General features: G+C 38.2%; 1 protein-coding gene across 1 annotated transcript in view; it reads left to right on the forward strand.

Annotated features, from left to right (window-relative positions):
- ZPLD1 (zona pellucida like domain containing 1) overlaps positions 1–20,071 on the forward strand; it is a 62,535-nt gene that overhangs the window by 37,777 nt on the left and 4,687 nt on the right. The window contains exons 4-8 of the mRNA XM_020999950.2: positions 185–257; positions 3,722–3,819; positions 7,558–7,638; positions 10,314–10,485; positions 13,660–13,768. Of these exons, the coding sequence (XP_020855609.1) occupies positions 185–257; positions 3,722–3,819; positions 7,558–7,638; positions 10,314–10,485; positions 13,660–13,768 (533 nt within the window). The remainder of the gene's footprint in view (positions 1–184; positions 258–3,721; positions 3,820–7,557; positions 7,639–10,313; positions 10,486–13,659; positions 13,769–20,071) is intronic.

Raw genomic sequence — 20,071 nt, forward strand, 5'->3', positions numbered from 1 at the left:
CTTCTGCTTCCTTTCTAATTATTTACCTTTTCAGTGATTTAAACAGTATACACCACTCCTAGTCTCCTGCCAATCTGTTAGGTTTTCTTGGAGTTTTATTTCCTTAAATGTAAAATGCATGTCTACCCCAAAGTTGAAATATAAAAATCTTCTCAATCCCGCACTTTTTCCAAATTGATTATAGGTCCTCAGCTGCTATATCCATACGGGAGAACAATGGTACATTTGTCAGCACGTTGAATTTGCTTCTTTATAACGTAAGTGTGATGGTTGAAAGATACTGTCCATCCTAAACTCACTTAGGTCCTTCTAATTGTGACAAGTCATTTACAAAGAAGTCATACATATTCATATATATGCAATTAGAGAAATTTATTTGTAATGTATGCATACAGTAGGCATTATATACGTGCATATTACAAGCACAATTATCTGGTAATCTTTTGGTAATGTCTGCATTATCACTTGCATGTGTCTTAGAGGTGAAGATGTGCTAAAAAGTAAAATTTCTATTGACTCTTTATAAATTTGATTCTATGTGTTTATTAAAGAGAGGTAGGGCTGTAAAATGGACAGAGGACTGGCTTTAGAGTAAGGAAATCCTTAGTTCAAATCCTGCTCCTGACATATACTAGCTTTGTGACCATGAGCAAGTCACAACTCTTCAGTACTCCAGGCAACTCTCCAAGACTTTGTTAAACTAAGTGCCTATACATATTAATAGCAGGAGTTTCCACAGTGTGCATTCCCCACATCAAAGAAATCACAGGTTTGCCTCCCCAATTCCCAGATTTTAAAAAAATGCATATAGTTATATATAGAAGGAATTGTAGATTATGTCAAATTGTCATTCTAGCTACATAATAATGTGTGTGCATACATTTCCATATGTAGTTGGGGTCAAAGTTTCATAAATGTTATATTTAAGAAGAAAAATATAGCAAAACATATAAATAATATTTCTCTGGCAAGTAGGCTTGGTTTAAATGCGTTAGTATTTTCAGTATGGATTTTGGCTGCATACAATTATTTCATATCTGAAATGATTTGGATCAAAAACAGAGCATTGTCTAAACTTTTGTCATGTAAATATGGACAGTGGCAGCAAAATGTGAAAAATACATGGATTTCTATTTATAACAGCAGCATTAATCCTCAAAATGATATTCTCATGTTGATTAAAATTTTTTATTCATACATTTTAAATGCCTGATTTAAATATCAATTTTTCAATCTATCAAGCAACATTTTTGTAAATTATGAATCTGATTTTTACATTATTATTCATGTCATCATGGCACTGAGTTATAATTCATGCAACTGATTTAAAAGTCAGTGCTTTATACTTTGAATATAATGAGCTATAAATATTGTAGTAGGACATTTTCCAAAGGCATTTAAAAAAAATCATGTTTATAAGTTTGTAGTCAGACACCACAGAGTTCTAAAAAACAAATTAAAATGTGTTGGAATGAAGATTGCATTTCCATCATTTTAAAAACTTTCTTCTGAGAGATGCTGCCAAGTTACTTAGTACTATAACAACTGAATACTCAGCAAATGTACTCTAATACCAGTCACTGAATAAAGACAGAAATTGAACATTGTTATGAGGACTAACTCAGTAACTTGATAGCTCTTGACTGAAATGTTTCTACCATTTGATTTATATTTGCATGGTATTTGGGGTAGAATTTCAGGTGGCCCAAGCGTCTTTGATTTAAGTAATGTTGGATATCATGGTTTTCAACAAAAGGGAGAGCTCTTGATTTTAGAAAAGCACAAAATAACCTCTGTGTGGCATTTAATAAAGTCATTGGGTCCAGCCTTTTGAATTGTTCTTCCGCTGAAAGAGGAGAAAATCAGATTGAAGAAGTATGGATATGATGACAGTTTTTATTGTTACCATTTTATGTAATTGTTAGTACTGTTCCTCAAATAAAATGATACATTGAATGACTCCTGTGAGTTTAAGTAAGATAAAATAAAAGCCCATATTTTAGCCTGAATTTCAATGCTCTATACAAAACTTACAATCAAGGGCCATTTACAGTGGGGTAGAAAATTGTAACTAAAACAAGTCTTACCAAAATAAAACATAAACCAATTTGAAAAATGTTATGAATTATTATAAAAATTTAAATCAATCTGATTTGATACTAAACAATTTTTTCAAACCAAGGTTTTGTTTTGGGTTTGGCTTCTTTTATGTAGCATCACCAAATTTGCAATTTATTTCTTTGGAAAAATAGCTAAGTAAATTTGTCATATGAGAATAATGTTATAAAATCTAACTTTTACTAGTGGTATTTGAGGCATTAAAATTTAGTTGTAATAATTTTAATTATACAAATAGACAACAAGGAATTCCTTGGTAGCTAAGTCCTAGAAGTTGCCAAAGGCACAAAATTAAATGACTTGCAAAGTATCACATGGCTAGTAGAGGCCAGGATTTGAATCTGGGTCTTCCTGACTTTATGTTCAACATGCTATTCATGATGTCATCCTAGTCTCTATTTTAATAATATATTAGTAAACTAAATATTAAAGAGAAATTTTGGGAAAGAGAAGAGAGGAGAGAGAGTTAGAGAGTGTTAGAGAGAGAGTGTGTGTTGGAGAGAATGAGAGAGATGGGGAAAGAAAGAGAGAGAGAGAGAATTGGAGAGAGAGATATGGAGAGATGGAGAGATTGGAGAGACAGGAGAGATTGGAGAAAGAGAGAGAGAGAGAGAGACAGAGACAAAGACAGAGACAGAGACAGCCAGCCTGCCTTGGAATCAGGAAGACCTGAGTTCATCCTATCTTTGACATATACTGACTGTATTATCAGTGCAAAGTCACTTAAGTTCTAAGTGCCCCAGGTAACTCCCTGAATTACAGATGAGTTGCTGACCCACATCACTAAAGGGATCTTTTAGAACAAAGAAATCACAGGTCTAGTTTAAAGAATGTAAATGTTTCCTTTCTGTGTTTGTTACTTTTAAGTATTTGGGGTCATATTATTCTCTTTATGTATAGTGATAAGGAAAGGGCATATTTGGTTTGCCTAGGATTCATCTTCATTTCTAGGCAGCAAGACTGAGTGATTTGGCTGGCTTAATTGTAGTTGCATTAAATAATACTTTTCTTTTGTGGCTGTGTGCTTTCCCTGTCTGTGAAGTTCTTATGGGATGGATAAAGTTTTTATGTCCTTAACGCAGTTAGCAATTCTGTTTTCCCTGTGAAAGGGCAAATGACAATGCCTTTGGGTACCTTTAAGACAGTTAGCACTAGGCCCACCATCTTCCCTCCTCACTAGATGCATCTGTTTATGAAGTTGAAAATCAAGCTCAGGGTCAGGCATTTGTCAGGCTCACTTTATCTCTTTATTAGGCTGGTGATTATTTTGAATACTCCCAATAAATAGAATACTCTCCGAAAATGATAGCAACTTTCAAAAAGGCAGTTTAGTACCCAGAAAGGAAAAAGCAAACAACAAATAGACAATAGCAGCAGAAGATTTAAATGTCACAATCAGGCATTTTGGATTTGGTACCATCATTCCTGGAAGCCAGAAGAACGGCCAGACAATTTAGGGAGTTCTCTGTGGTTCTCTGCTGTAATTGTGAGTTTTTGGTCACCCACGTCTCTTACAGAGAAATAAATTCTAAGTAAGCTTAGCACAACTATTCTACATGTTTCACCTGATTTGACTATAATATTATTATTTTTTAACCAACAGGATTCAACCTACAGCCAGCAACTGATTGTCCCTAGTGCAGGACTACCTTTGAAAACCAAAATATTTGCAGCAGTACGAGCTACCAATCTAGATGGCAGGTATTGTTATGCTCTCCTTTTTGATTTGTTAAAAAAAAAAAAGAAGTAATCTAGTTACTCAGAATCCTCATGAATTATGAAGTTAGTTCATTGATTTTTTATTTCAGTTTATAAAATACTTTTGGTGCTCTACCCCTCTGGCTGTATAAACAAATGGAAACACTAAGTTATGCCTGAGTGAGGGGGTCAGCCTTTGTATGCCATCCAGTGCCACTGTTTAACAAACTAGAATTCTCCTAGGGAGTTCTTGGATCAACATAATAAAACACAAGTCTAAAAAGTTCTCAGAACAATAAAACTAAAAATTAGACCTCGGTTAATAGCTAGAAACTGATAGGCTTAATTAAAACAGCAAGGGATGGAACAGAACAAGCATTTATTAGGTACCTGTTGTGTACCAGGCACTGTGGTAAGTGCTTAAAAATAGTATTTCATTCAATCCTCACAACACTGGGAGGTAGGTGCTATATTTTCCCCATTTTACAGATGAGGAAACTGAGATGAACAGAGGTGGTGACTTGCTCAGGGTCACAGCGTTTGAGGCTAAATTTGATCCAATCAGACCTTCCTGACCCTAGGCCCAGGGCATTATCCACTTTACCGTAAAACTATCAAAAGGAACCCAGAAGATGAAACCCTTCTCTCAGAAATGTATTTTGATAAACAAATATCCAGTGATTAGAACGTAGTTACTTTAGACTTAGAAATGTGATTGATTACTGTTAAAAGAGACGACATTGAGGGGCTTGCCCTCTCTCCCAAGCATTTCTACTTTCTGAGTGAAAATATTTACCTAGTTTAATACTTTAGGGATTTGTGACTTCACTGTATGTAGGTACTTCCTTCATTGATGCACAATCTAACCTTGATACTCTATTGTGTGGATGGGCTTCATGTGTTCTTCCACTTTCCCCCTAACCACTCTCTGAAACAATGCGAAATAAAATCTGTATCCCTTCTGGACATGAACCTCTTCAAACTTGGCTAGGTGGATCCTGGAATCACACACACACACACACACACACACACACACACACACACACACACGTCTGTTGATAGCTGGGTCTCTGTTGTTCAGTTGTTTCCAACTCTGGAGTTTTCTTGGCAGAGATATGGGAGTGGTTTCTTCTCCAGCTCATCTTGCAGATAAGGAAACTGAGCAAATAAGTTTAAGTGACTTGCCCAGGGTCACCCAGGTAGTAAGTGTCTGAGGCCAGATTTGAACTCAGGAAGCAGAGTCTTCCTGACTTCAGGCCCAGCACTCTATCTACCACGCTACCTCGCTGTACCAATACCTGAAGTTGTTCCAGCTTTGTTAGGACTTGCCATCATTAGGGCTATACTCACATAGGCTTCAAGATTCCAGGAAAACCCTACACTAAGAGGAGGGATCAAAGCAGGACTTTACTGGAGGCTAAAAATACTCTACTTTAAAAATGTTTTTGGGATTAAAAAAAACTGTTCTTGTTTCTGGTTTGTTTCCTTGGTCATATATATTTTACTCATAAACGTAGAATTTTAGAGCATCAAAGGGCTTCATAAATAGTCTAGTTCGATTTTCTCTTTTAACAGGTAAGGAAATGAAATCACCAAGGAGTGAATTGATGAGTCCGATGTCAGCTGGGGAGAAAGTGGCAGAGGAAGATTTGAACCCAGATCAAACTAGGGATCTTAACTCTCTGCCACACTGCTTCTGAGTGTATTATATGCAGGCATGCCTCAGAGGTATTGTGGGTTCAGTTCCAGACCATCACAATAAAGTGAATATTGCAGTACAATGAGTTACGTGTACTTTTGGGCTCCCCACTGCATATAAAAGTTATGTTTACACCATACTGTGGTCTGTTAAGTATACAATAGCATTATGTCTAAAACATTTATATACCTTAACCAAAAAATAGTCTATTGCTAAAAAATGCTATCACCTGAGCTTGCAGAGAGTGGTAATCTTTTTGCCGGTAAAGGGTGCCTTGTTGTTGATGGCTGATCAACATGGTGGCTGCTGAAAGTTGGGGTGGCTGTGTCAATTTCTTAAAATAAGACAACAATGACTTTGCTTCATGGATTGACTCTTCATTTCATTCGAACACTAAGAGGCCACTGTAGGATTACTTATTTATTTTTTCACTTTTTTTAGTGAGGCAGTCAGGGTTAAGTGACTTGCCCAGGGTCACATAGCTAGTAAGTGTCACGTGTCTGAGACTGGATTTGAACTCAGGTCCTCCTGACTCCGAGGCCAGAGGTCTATCCACCATGCCACCTAGCTGCCCCCACTGTAGGATTATTAATTGGCCTCATTTCAATATTATTGTGTCTGAGGAATAGGGACACTGGAGGAGACGGAGAGCAGAACACACACAAATTTATCGATTAAGTTCGCCATCTCACGTGGGCATGGTTTGCGGCACTCTCCCAAATAATTACAATAGTAACATCAAACATCATTATCACAGATACCAGTAACAGATAACAATAATGAAAAAGTTTGAAATATTGTAAGAATTACAGAAATGAGACCCAGAGACATGATGTGAGCACAAGCTCATGGTGCTGGAAAAATGACACTGAGTGACTTGTTTGATTCAGGGTTGCCTCAAATTTTCCATTTGTAAAAAACACAATATCTGCAAAGTGCAATAAAATGAGGTATGCCTAGGCCTAACATGACATAATTGGGAACTCTGTGAAGACTATAAGTATTCTTCCCAAAGCAATCAAGTGAGAGAGTGCCCTGCTTTCCTGGGCCATGTGTGTTGCCTCCTTCCTTCTTACACTGCCTATGAACCACCACTAACTTGTGGCTCATTTGGTAATACTGATGTGTTGAAAAGCATGGGTCAAAATAAACACGGCATATGGGCTCCTGCAGAGTCTATTTCTGGAAGCCATCTTTTTCTGTCCTCTTCTAATATGCCACCTCATGCACCCAAGACATTTGTCCCTATGGTAGTATTGGATACAGATTTTGTATTGCTTTGTTTGGGAGAGTGGTTGCTGGGAAAGTGGAAGAACACATGAAGCCCATCCACACAATAGAGTATCGAGGTTAGATTGTGCATCAATGAAGGAAGTACCTACATACAGTGAAGTCACAAATCCCTAAAGTATTAAACTAGGTAAATATTTTCATTCAGAAATGCTGGGGAAAGAAGTGGGTATGGATATTCTTTGCTTCATGGGCTCTTTGAGCTCTGTGTTCAGCAAATCTTTAAACCCTCTGGAAAGACAGATTTGGAGTCATAAAACCTAGGTATGAGTTCTGACTCTGTTAGAGTTATATGACTTTGAGCAATTCACTTATTCACCCCAAGTCTTGGTTTCTTTATTTGTAAAGCAGACAATAATAATATATACACTGCTGCCTAATTCACAGTTATGTTATGAGGGAAGTATGCTGTAAACGTTAAAATGGTATATAGAACTAACCAGTTATTATTATTGTCTTCAAATAATAGTAAATGAATTCTGTATTTAAAAAATGATCAGGCAGCTAGGTGGCGCAGTGGATAGAGCACCAGCCCTGGATTCAGGAGGACCTGAGTTCAAATCCGACCTCAGACACATAACACTTACTAGCTGTGTGACCCTGGGCAAGTCACTTAACCCTATTACATAGCCAAAAAAGCCCCAAATGATCAAGAGGCTTTAGACAGTTATTTTTTTCTTTACTTCAAGCCATTAGTCATCTCCAAAAAACAGGTGACTCTGACGTGAACTTATCCTTGCTTTCCTCTATAGGTGGAATGTTTTGATGGACTATTGCTATACTACCCCGTCTGGGAACCCAAATGATGATATACGATATGACCTATTCTTTAGGTAGGTGTTTTCTAAAGCTTCCATCTGTGTCTAAAATCTAGCTGTGTTTGACTGAAGTAGCAAGTTTACTTGGGCCAGATAACCATTTTGCTATTTTTTAAAAATAGTTTTTCAGATTTGGATTTATACTGGCTATGTGGAGTTACTATCAACATTGACTGCGGAGTAGGCCAAAGTCAAATGAGAGTTAGGAATAAGTTTGGCCCACCAAAATTGCCGATTCATGATTAAGAAAAGATGGGGAAATGTTAGAAAATGATAAAGAAGGAATTGTCTTCCAGAGAGGGGAGAATTGCCAACTATTTGTTCTGTTGGGCTATGTCATCATTGCCAAAGAAGGCAGGTAGGCGGCACAGTAGATAGACCACTGAGCCTGAAGTCATGGTAGACCTGAGTTCAGATCCAGCCTCACTTACTAGCTGTGTGACCTTGGTCAAAACACTTAACCACTCTGCCACAGTTTTCCCAACTATAAATGGGCTTTATAATAGCAACTATCTCTCAAATGAGAATAAAATTAGGTAATATTTATAAAGTGCTTTGCAGACCTGAAAGTACTATACAAATGCTAGCTATTATTTTTAAGGAAAGGAGAAAAATTAAGGCAAGGATTCAGATAATTTAGGGCAAAAAAACATTTTCTTCCCATTCATCAAAGTATTTCACATGCAAACCCCATTTGAGCTACTTTCTCACTTTTCTTAGCCAGTAACTTCACTACTAGTCTCTGGTGAATGGTGATGGATTATACAATAGTCTTCACTTTTTGGTGTATCATGGCCATAAAAATTCTCCATCTTCCCATCTAATGTTCAGTGCTTGGGATCAGACAACAGAATAGGACTCAGTAGCATAGACAAGGATTCTGACTGTAGATGATAATTGACCCAAAATTGGAACGTGAAATGCAGTTGGCTTGATTCACTGTAGCTTTTGGATAAGGAGAGGCAGCATGATGGGAAGCACAAAGCATCTGTTTCACTACTTCTAATATGCTAGGATGGTCCCCAGAAACTAGGTCAATGAAATTTAATAAACCCACATCTGTTCCCCTTGGGCAAGAATTTCACAGGTTTGTTGTGAGTCTAACAACAGAACCATTGGTGTGTCCAAAGGACTAGGACACCATGCCTTCTCCATTTGAGCTATGGGATCCCTCTGTTCTAAACCCAAGAATGCTATCCAGACAATGTTCAGTCCTGGGGGGAAGAGTGGGGGGTATCTAACCTTGATTGAAAGAGGTTATACTCCTTTTCTCATGCTACTTGGCTCATTACATTCTCCCACTCTTACACCCTATGGAAAAATTACATAAGGTTTAAATTTTGGTTCATGCCTAGTCCCTCATCCCCAGAAGGATGAGCAGAAAGGCACTTAGTGTACAGTATGAATCAGGTAATAGGTTTTTATTTCAGACACAAACACTTACTTGTGTACATTGACAAAAATACTTAAACTAGCATTCAGTTACAGCTAATGTTATGTTCTTTCAAGTAGTTGAAACTTAAGACATTCTAGAGCATAAAAGAAGTTGTGGGTTTGCTGAATAGACGTGGTTTCATTTTACTTTGGTTCTGTACTGTCTTCACAAAGTCCATGTCTTTTGGCCAGCCAATAAGCGATTAGACTCCTCCTTTTGTCAGTGGTCATCTCCTCTGATGCAGGAACTCCCCTGCCATGAGTCAACTCTGACCAAGGGACTAAAGATCCTCTGGATTCATTGACATCATAAGGTCACTTCTAAGTATGGATGCCTCCATCTCAAGGTTGATGTTTAGGTACTTACAATCAGGAAAAATAAAAGATAAACTAGAGGAGTCAACTAGGACTTTCTAGCTACCATGTACTCATTGCCTCTGGGCAGGCAGGGTAGAGAAAAGAATGTACTTCTTGGAAATGCTTCATGGAAATTTCAGTTCTATGATGCTACCCAGAGGGTCAAAGGAAGAGAGGAAACAGGGACAGAATAACCTTTTCTTTAAAGGTCCACTGAGGGATTGGTTCTTCTTTCTTGATAGCCCGTATAGAGATGGCTTTGTCATTACCAAAGCATCCAAGCCCTCACACATGACCAGCTGGAAGGGTACAGGGCATTTGCCATTCCCATAGCACCTAAGCATTGAGTTAGCACACATGTTGGCAGGAAGTAGGCAGAGCAGCTCTGCATATGCTTTGTTCAACCTCAAATTATGTGAGGAAAAGTAACCACAATAAAGTCCTATGAAAATGTGAGTTAGCTATGATTATTGCTATGTAGCTAAGGCTGTAGTCTGATGTCTTGTTTTTTGATCTTGTTAAATATCCCTAACATGGAAGCATGGTTTAGTCAGCCTTCAAAAACTGGATTCTTTTTGCTGTGGAAATAGGTCTAAAAGGCACAGTAATTTTGCACTTCATATAAGAGAAAGTATATTAAAGTCTATGTAACACTAGACATAGTATCAGAAGAGCTAGGTTTATGTCCTCATTCTAACACTTTAGTAGCGGGGCAAGACATTTTCACTCTGTACCTGTTTCCTAATCTTCAAAAAAAATTGGGACAATAATACTTGTACTCCCGGATTCATAGGGGGATCGTGATGAAAACACATGGCAAACATTAAAGTGCTCTAGAAATGTGAGACACTGTTATGCCCCACAGTAATGCCCCAGTTTTTGCGTCTCTTGAAATATAGCTGCAACAAAGATCCACAGACAACTGTCATTGAAAATGGGAAGAGCCAGCAAGGCCGGTTTTCATTCGAGGTGTTCCGCTTTGTGAAGCACAAAAATCAGAAGATGTCTACTGTCTTCCTTCACTGTGTGACCAAACTGTGCAGAGCAGAGGATTGCCCTTTCCTCACTCCTGTAAGTGTTCACAGATTTCTAGCATTGCAACTACAAACAAGCAACTGGAAGAGGGGTTCATTTCATGTCTTGGACTAATTGGCCAGCGAATTGGCCACCAAAAAATAAAATGTGCCATGCCTCAGTGTACAGTAGTCTAAAGCGCTATCCCCTAGCATTCTGCCTGTCTTCTGATCATAGCCTCTTGCTTTAGAGGCAGAAGAGGCTATTTCTGGAGATTGCATGAAGGGCTATTTACCCTTGAAATACAGACTCATTTCCCAGAACCAAAGCTCTGCCTCTTCCAATTGGCTTACCAAGTTCATACCTATATACAATGGTCTCCCCAATTAGATTATAAATTCTTTGAGGGTAGGGTTCTGTCTTTTGCCTGTTTTTGTATCCCCAGCACTTAGCACAATGCCTGGCACATAGTAACTGCTTAATAGATGTTTGTTGATTAATTGATTGGTCTGAGGGGAAAAAGAGGGCAAATCTTGCTCCTTCCACATTCTGGCTATGCAACCCTGGTCAAGTCACTTAATCTCCTATTTCTCTTTATTGTTGTTCAGTCATTTTCAGTTGTGTCTGCCCCATTTGGGGCTTTCTTGGCAGAGATACTGGTATGGTTTGCCATTTCCTTCACTAGCCTTAGTTCTCTAGGCAATTCTCTAAGACTTTAAATTTCCAACCCAAGTTGGTAGAAGGATTTCCTCTTTTGAGAGCTGCCTATACCACTGAAATCACAGTTATTGTTCTTAACTCTATCTTTTTCTTTATGAGGCCAGACACAACTGGGAATTTGTTCACTTGGGATAAAAACAGCTCTGTTGAGGACAACATGACTGTGGTGCACAGTTGTGCCAGGAGATGTTAATACTTTACTTCCATTGAGTTGAGTGGGGGGAAAGGTAGGCCCCAGGACAGTGCAGTTATGGTGGAAACCCTGGGATGAGGCATTCTTCCACCTCACCTATACACTAATCTGGCCCTTGGACAGAAGAGGACTTTTGAGGGGGATGAAGCACAGCAAGATACGTACAGAGTATGTGGAAGACAGTGTTAGAGGGAGGGTACTCGAAGGGGTGAGGAGTGGAGTGAAGGCCTCCTGAAGAAGGTTAGATTTGAGCTGAGACTTGAAGAAAGCTAGCATGCTGGGGAAACAAAGAAAGGCAAAAATACAGCACATGTCTTAAAAGAGCTCGTATTCTAATCAGGGAGATGATGTGCAAATAACTAGATCCATACAAGACATTCACTTGAAATAGAAAATAATTTCTGAGGGGAGGCACTGGAATGTGAGGAGTGACCATAAAAGGCCTCTCACAGAAAGGGGTACTTAAGCTGCCTCTTGAGGGATACTAGGTGAAACCAGAATCAGGGGATGAGGAGGAAAGAATTCTAGGCAGAAGGGACAGCCAGTGAGAAGTCATGGAGTTGTGAAATGCTAAAGGGGCAACAAGAAGGCTTTTGTAGCTGAAGAGCAGAGTAGATGGAGGGGAGCAAAATATAAAAAACTAGAAAGGCCTAAAGGAGCTAGGTTGTGAAGGGCTTTAAAAGTCAAAAAGTATTTTATATATTTAATCCCAGAGGCAATGGGGAATTATTAGAATTTATTGAGCAGAAAAAGTAACATTGTCAGATATGCTTTTTAGGAAAATCACTTTGGCAGCTGAATAGAGAATGGATTGGAGTGAAGAAGATTTGAGGTGGGGAGACCAACAAGAAAGCTGTTTTTATAGTCTAGGTCTCAGGTGATGAGAGCCTATTCCAAGATGGCGCTGTTGTGAGTAGAGAGAAGAGGATGTGTGCAAGAGATGTTATGAGGTTAAAAATGACAAGACTTGGCAACAAATTGGGCTGTATTGATTGAATTCAAGTGAGGACCCTGAGTGCCACAAAAATTGGGAGCCTCAGTGACTGACAGGATGGTAGTCCCTGTGACAGTAATAGGGAGGTTCAGAAGAATGTAGAGTTTTAGAGAAAAATAATGAGTTCTGTTTTTGGATACTTTGAGTTTGAGATGTCTACAGGACTCCAGCTTGAAATATCTAAGAGGCAGTTAGTTGGTGATGTGAAACTGGAGATCAGGAGAGAGGTTAAGGCTAGATATGTGTGTGTGTCTACATACATACATATATGTATATGTAGGTGTGTATATGTATACACAGAGAGAGAGAGAGAGAGAGAGACAGACAGACAGACAGACAGACAGACTTGGGAATCTTCTTCATCGTTGAATCCTTGGGTGCTGATGAGATCACTAAGTGAGATATTATAGAGAGAGAAGGGAAAAGGTCCTAGGAAAGAGCCTTGAGGGACACCCATGGCAAATTAGAGCTACCTGGATGAAGCAAAGGAAACTGAGAAGGCATGGACAGACAGGTAGGAAGAAAAATAGGAGTAGAGGATGTTTGACAGTGTTAAAGGGAGAGAGGTCAAAAACAATGACAATTGAGAAAAGGCCACTAGATTTGGCAATTAAGGGATTTCTTTGGTACCTTTGGAGAGAGCAGTTTCAGTTGAATGACAAGGTCAGAAGCCATATTATAGATAGTTTATATGAGAATGAGGGGAGATGAAATGGAATGACCTATTGACTGTCTCAAGGAGTTTAGCCACAAAAGAGAGGAGAGATATGTAACAATAGCTAGTGAGGAAAGTCAAATCACTTGAAGGTTATGTTTTTGTTTTAAGGATAGAGGAGACATGGGTGTGTTTGTGAGGATCGGAGGCAAGATTTGAAACCATGTCCCTGGACTACAGAGCTAGTGATCTTTCTTCTGTAAATCAATGATCCTGTACTCTCAGTTATGTTAGAATGGATTAAATGAAACATCCACATAACCTTGCCTTGGTACTTAGTAGGATTTTAGTGGATGGATTTATTCAAGGATTGATTAAATAATTGTAGAAGAGTTTAATAAACAGAACTTTCATTCAGGAGAGCTATTGAGCTAAGTAAATTAATGAGGCAAAGCACAATTGGAATGGTGGGAAATGAGAAATGTGACCAAAGCCAGGGGAAGAAATGCTGTAGCAGGGACATGCCAAGTAATTAAATGCACACACAAATGAATGCAAATAAAATCAAATGTGTGGCTGTTGGTCTAGAGGAACCTCCTTTCCAAAATGTCCATAAAGGAGTAGGTTTTCTTCAATGTGGAATTTCATTTGTTTTCATTCACACCTCAGATTTGCAGTCACAGAGAAAGAAGAGACGTGGGGAGGAGGACAACATGGAGCCCCCAGAGCACCTCTGGAAACGCTGTCGTTTCTGCTGGCCCCATCATTACCCGGAGTGGTAGGACAGCTCCTGTTTTTCTCTACTCACAGCAATTTCCAAAATGGAAACTTCTTTTACTTCTTAGAAGAGTGCAGTCATTTCTAAAAAGAACTAATTAACTGAGACATAAGATAAACCTCCAGGCTTCTGTAACCCTCTAATTGCACAGTGGTACTCTGTTTACTTGACTTTCACTTAAAGGGTAAATAGTCTTACCACTGGGAGAGGGAGAAGATAGAGATGGAAGGAGAGAGATATGCTTTATCTCTCCATCTTGTATCCCACATGCTTATGAAGAGGAATGATGCTTTAAGTCCTGGGATGGGGTGTAGGGAGGAACTCATGGTTTTTGTCTAGATAAAAGTAGAGGACGTGTTTTATTGTTGTTCAGTCGTGTCTGACTCTTTGTGACCCCATTTTGGTAGAGACACTAGAGTGGTTTGCCATTTCCTTCTCCAGGTCATTTTACAGATGAAGAAACTGAGGCAAACAGGGTTAAGTGATTTGCCCAGGATAACACAGATAGTAAGTTTCTAAGGCTAGATTTGATCTTATGAAGATGAGTCTTCCTGATTCCAAGCCCAGTGCTTTATTCTCTAGTTGCCTAGTTGCCTAGAGGCAGTGTGTGCTAGCATAAAAATTATGGGACTGAGAGTCCCAGGAGAACTGGCTGTGTGACCTGGGATAAATTATTTAAACTCTTGTGTTGAAACTTTCTCACACATAAAACAAAGGTCTAGGACTAGATCATAGGATTTGGAGCAAGAAGAGACTTTGGGTATCACCAAATTCAACCCACTAATTTCACAGATGAAGAAAATGAGGCCTAGAGAGGTCAAGTGACTTACATAATCACATATGATTATATAAGGGACTTTACCCTGTTATATAGGTAGTGAGTAGTACAGCTAGGCTTCAAACTCAGGTTCACTGACTCTTGAGTTAATAGTATAGTTCTCTCAGTTTCAAAGTTATCTCAGAACAGAGTTAATACCTCAGTGCTTCAAATTTGGCTCAGGGAGTATAACTGAATTATTACACTAGGTTTTTTTATTCCTTAAGTTTTTTCTTTCTATAGTCATATTAACCTCAGGATAAATAAACTAATATAATATTTTAGTTAAGTTGTGTCTTTAGTCATGAAGAAAAACAAATTTCCCAGAAAAATATAGCTAACTAAGAGAAAAAAAAAAGAAATGCTTTCAGGCTAAGTTATCCAAATAATTGCCTCAGTTTCTCATTTCACTATTGTGCATTGGCTTAGGCTTAAAATGTTGGCCGTTCTCTCTTATCATGCTCTTATTTCAGTTTCTCATGACAGGTGCTTTTCAGCTGAAAATTTCCTTCAGCAGGAAGGTGGAATGTTTCATTTGTAAAGTTTGAAGGAACAAAGAAATCCTTTTAGTCGTCTGTAATTTATGATGACGAGAGGGAAAATGTGCTATTGTATATAGTTAAAGGGCTGCTCAGTTCTTCCTCCAATAATGCAGCAATGTATTAACTATGAAATTTCAGACTTGGTGCAGACTCCCTGAGGATATGGTACATGCTTTTGAGTGGTTTGAAAAATACTGGCTTGTAATTTGTGAAAAGCCCAATTCTTGTTTCTGTGCCTCTCTGCAGACTTGGCGCGTAGAATTACACAGGATGAAAAGTCAGCTTGCATTGACAATATTTGGAATTGCTTTTGAGTGGGAACAATAGTTAATGTTTTTAATTTCTAGGAAGCACAGCCAGGACCAGCTTGGGTGTATGGAAAGGGGAAATATATAGATGGAACTGTGTGATCCTTAGATGTAATCGGCCCTTTCTATGTATGTGGGAATCATCCCTTTTCCCTCCCACCCTGCTCAAGTGAAAGGTCTCCTTTTTACATGGGTCAAACAAAGCTTAGGCATAACTAACTATGAATCAGAGTTCTTTATTTTTTTAATGTCATGGACTACCTTTGGCTGTCTGGTGAATCCTATGGACCCTTTCTCAGAATAATATTTTTAAATGTATGAAACAAAATGCATAGGAATTACAAAGGAAATCAATTACATTGAAATATAGCTATCAAAATAAAAAAAACAGAACAAATTCACAAACTCCAGGTTAAGAACTCCTGCTTTAGATCATAATGAATGTGACCCTTGAAAAGCTCCCTATATTAACTAATAGTCACCTCTGCTACCATCATTCGAGGGTTAAAAGAGAATTCTCTTTTTTAGATAATTACTCAGGGACTACATACATCTTTTCATCTTACTTATCATCAATGAGTCTCATATAACAAGGCATCAAAATGAATGCAAACTCAGCTCCCTAGTTAATGAAGAACCATTGCATTACTTCAATGCGAGGACTTTCACAATATAGACGAATTACAGATACACAATATAGTTGAAGAGTCCAGGTTTGCCCTGGTTACTATACACATTAGCCTTCTTTTGGAGCCCTTTAATGCTCTACCCCAGATTCTATTTTTTAGGCCCCAGTCCTTGAGGAAAACAAGGTCCTTTTTGAATAATTTCCTAGAGGCAAGCATTGGGTTGAGGAAGAAGGTGCTGTCCTTAAAGTTCAGTGTTGCCTTAATATGTTTGCTCCATCCTTCCTGCATCCCATAACCAGGATCTCTTGACCAAGCTTCTTTTTCATAGGCATGTTATCTAGAGCAGGTTCTCTAAGCTGGTATATCCCTCCTGCCCTTGAGGAGCTCACAGGTAATATTTAGAGCTTGAAAGGACCTCAGAGTCCACCCAGTACAATCTAATTTTGCAGATTAGAAAACCAAGGCATGGGCAGAGGAAAGTGACTTACCTAAGATCACATAGGTAGTAAGCAGCAGAGATGGGATTCAGACTTATGTTTTCAATTCTAAATCCAATGTTCTTTCCATTATACAAGGCTGTCCCACTCTTTCTTTGCCTCATCTACTTCTCTTATTTCTTTTTAAAGTCTGTTTTTGGCTGACTAAAAGTGCTGTAATTCTCAAAACTCATACTTGAATCACACACATCAGGTTTTTCTTATTTTTTCCTATAAGATTAACACTACATCATGAAATACACGTATTGGGTAAAGGTGCTGTTCATCATGATGTGTAACACTGGCAAGAAGACAAGAACTAATCTTTTGTGCACTCCTTGGAATACCTAAAAATAAACTTAGCTGTATCTGTATACAGCTCCAGAGTTTTAGTGCTGCTTTAAGCTTTAGTAGCTTAAGAACTCTACTAAGACTTTTGGGACATACTGTCTATGTCTATATCTATAAATCATCTATAACTATGTCTATGTATCTTATCTATATCTACATTTGTCTCTATCTCTACATCTATACCTTTGTTTGTCTATATCTGTCTTTATCTCTATCATCTATCTCTACTTCTTATTTCTGTCTTTATCTACACTTCTTTTTCTCTCTATTCACATGTGTGTACATATACATATGTATATAATATACATGCATATGTTCCAGCCAAACTGGATATAGCTTATATTCTAGTGGGAGATAAAATATGTAAATAGCTAAACAAACATAAAATAATTTGAATGGGAAGAGAGCACTAATAATGTGAAAATCAGGAAAGACTCCTTTCTTGGAGGGAGCAGCTAAGTTGAATCCTGAAAAGAAGCCAAGAATTCTAAGAAGTGGAGATAAGGAAAGAGTGCTTACCAGGAATGGTAAATAGCTTATGCCAAAGACATGGAGGCAGGAGATGTGGAATACTGAGCTTAGGAACAGCAAATATATACTGTCCACTCCTGTGGTCATAGATTTATAGCTGGAATAGTATAGGATAGTAGACATAGAGTCAGCACAACTTGAGTCAAAACCTGACTCAAATATTTGCTACCTGTGTGACCCTGTAACAATCATTCAACTTCTCTGGGCCTCAGTTTCCTCACCTGTAAAATAAGAGGGCTGGCTTCAGTTTTTTCTAAGATCCCATTCCAGCTATAAATCTTCAACCAGATGAGTATATAGTTGGATAAATTTAAAATCTTTCTTGAGAACACAAAGAGGAAGCAGTTTTAGGAAAAGAAAAGTATTTTGGTCATTTAATAATAATCTAAAAAAGGTAGTTTTAGTTCTCTAATTGAGTATGGATCCCTGGTCTCATACCAAAGACCAAGTCAAGATTCTTGTTCTCTTGGCATCTCGGTAATTTTATGTAGTTCCATTCAAAGGCAACACAGCAGAAAGATAAAAGTTTGGAGGCTGTTAAAGAATTTGAAATATATGTCATTTTACCACATGGTTAGTAAAGTGTTTTTTTTTAATTGCTCTCTACTTATGTCAAGAGAGGAAATGTTCATTCTGCATATGTCTTTGCATAGATGTTGTACATCTTTTCAATGCGCTTCAACCATTTTTATGGGAGAAACCAGGGCAAGACAGCTTATCTGTCATTGCTGGCTTTGTAATGGCCTGTGGCATTGCTTCTATTACTTTCTTTCCACTGGTTCTTATCCATCTATGTTCTTTTGAAGTGCCCATCAAGCATAGTATTCCAAGCTGTTATCATGTTAATTTCCAAACAGTTTCATCTGCTTCCCTTAGTGTATTTTTAAACCACCAGGAGGAAAGAGTTTTTCAATAAAGCAAAATTTGGTATACCTAAAGAAAAGTGAAGGAAAAGAAAACAAGGCAGACCCTGCAATAAGGTTACAGAAAATAATTACAAATCTTTCCTAGTCTTCCTGCAGTGCTGATTAAGCAATCAGCAAACTGGGCATTTTTATTTTTTTGTATACAAGTGTGAATTTAATATTTTAGTTCTATCTCAGTTAGGTGCATCCCCTGCTTACAGAGCAGGTACTCCAGAGACCCCATGTTCAAGGTACTCTCTATGACCACATCCATTAAAACCGCAATTCAGAAGTTCCCACCAATCACATTGCTAGGGGATGCAATTAGTTCAAAGCTGAGGAATGTGTTGAAATAGTATAGTAACAGAAGTAGCCATAAAACAAGTCACTCCATAAACCTGTGGCATACTCTTCCCCCACATATACAACCATTAATGGGAAGAATGGACACATAGGGTACATATTGGCCATGTCATCCAGAAAGAAAGGTACCAGTGGGAGGAATATATGTAGTCTCTGCTGGAAGGGTATTCTCTACTCAATGCAGCTTTGCTGGATGCTGCACTTCTGGACATAGTCAATATTGAAAGCTTCACTGGACACGTAGTATCCAGTGAACTTCGCCAGGCATGGCTTTGCTGGGGGGCACATGACTAAGAAGCTTCTGCCCAAGCCTGGATCTTTATCTAACAAGAAGAGTAGCCTCTGCTGTGCTCTTATATTTCAACAGCCATAGGCTTTTTAGATACTTAGATCACTCTTTTAGATACTTGGCCACCCTTGATCCTATAACCAGAAAAACCTATTCTGTTCACCCAGGAAACTTATTTGCAAAGCTCCTGTGAACCTCCACAGCAACATCCAGAGATTCTCAACTATGATTGCCAAGCTCTTTAGATTAAAAAGGGGGAAAAAAAAGACATCTATAATTAGTAGTACCCTCAAACTCATACCTATCTTACCCCTAGACTAAACTTCCTAGTCCAGGGGCTTGCATCTTTGTGTCAGAGACCTCATCCTTACTTATGGTGAGGATTACCCATTTCTACTGATTTTAATTCCTGAAGTCTACACTACCCCAATCATTGTTTGTGTAAGGGCTAGTCATCTAATAACAATCAAATAACTTTGGGATTTGAGACTCCCCAGTTTTCTAACTCTAAACCTTTTGATTCTCTCATGTAGATGAGTAGGTGGGGAAAATGCATAGAGGCAAAGCTAAGCCTGTGTCTTCTACTTGCCTAGCTGCATTCCCTGCTTTTTACCTGTAAGCAGGACCAGCCAAAGTTAAAGGACTAGCTCACCTTTAAAGGTCTAAATCCTAGAGTAAACATTTATTTTGCTAGAGCTCAAATTAAAAAAAATTTTTTTCAAAAGGATTAAAAAAAAAGCCTCAGATACTTTATGAAATACCATCATGCTATCCCATTAATTGTTTGAAGTCTTCTTCTTTATTTAAGATTAGAAAGTAAACTCAGTGAGGACAGACATGGTTCCTTTTGTTTTTTCCTAATGCTTTGTTCTGGTGCCTTGCAAATAGTAGGTGCTTAATAAATGTTTGCCAAATGTAATCAAAAACTGGATAAATAAGCTCAATATTCTTTCCTTCTATAACCAAAACAATAACTTTTTGCCACACATAATTTATTTTTCTTTCCTTTCTTTTTTAAGAAAAAGAAACTCACAGGCTTTGATTTAAACACATGCTTTTTATTGTCATTGTGTTGAGGTTTAGGGGTGCTGG

Source organism: Phascolarctos cinereus, unplaced genomic scaffold (assembly GCF_003287225.1).
Source record: "Phascolarctos cinereus isolate Bilbo 61053 unplaced genomic scaffold, phaCin_HiC Scaffold_726;HRSCAF=1367, whole genome shotgun sequence".
Lineage (NCBI taxonomy): Eukaryota > Metazoa > Chordata > Mammalia > Diprotodontia > Phascolarctidae > Phascolarctos > Phascolarctos cinereus.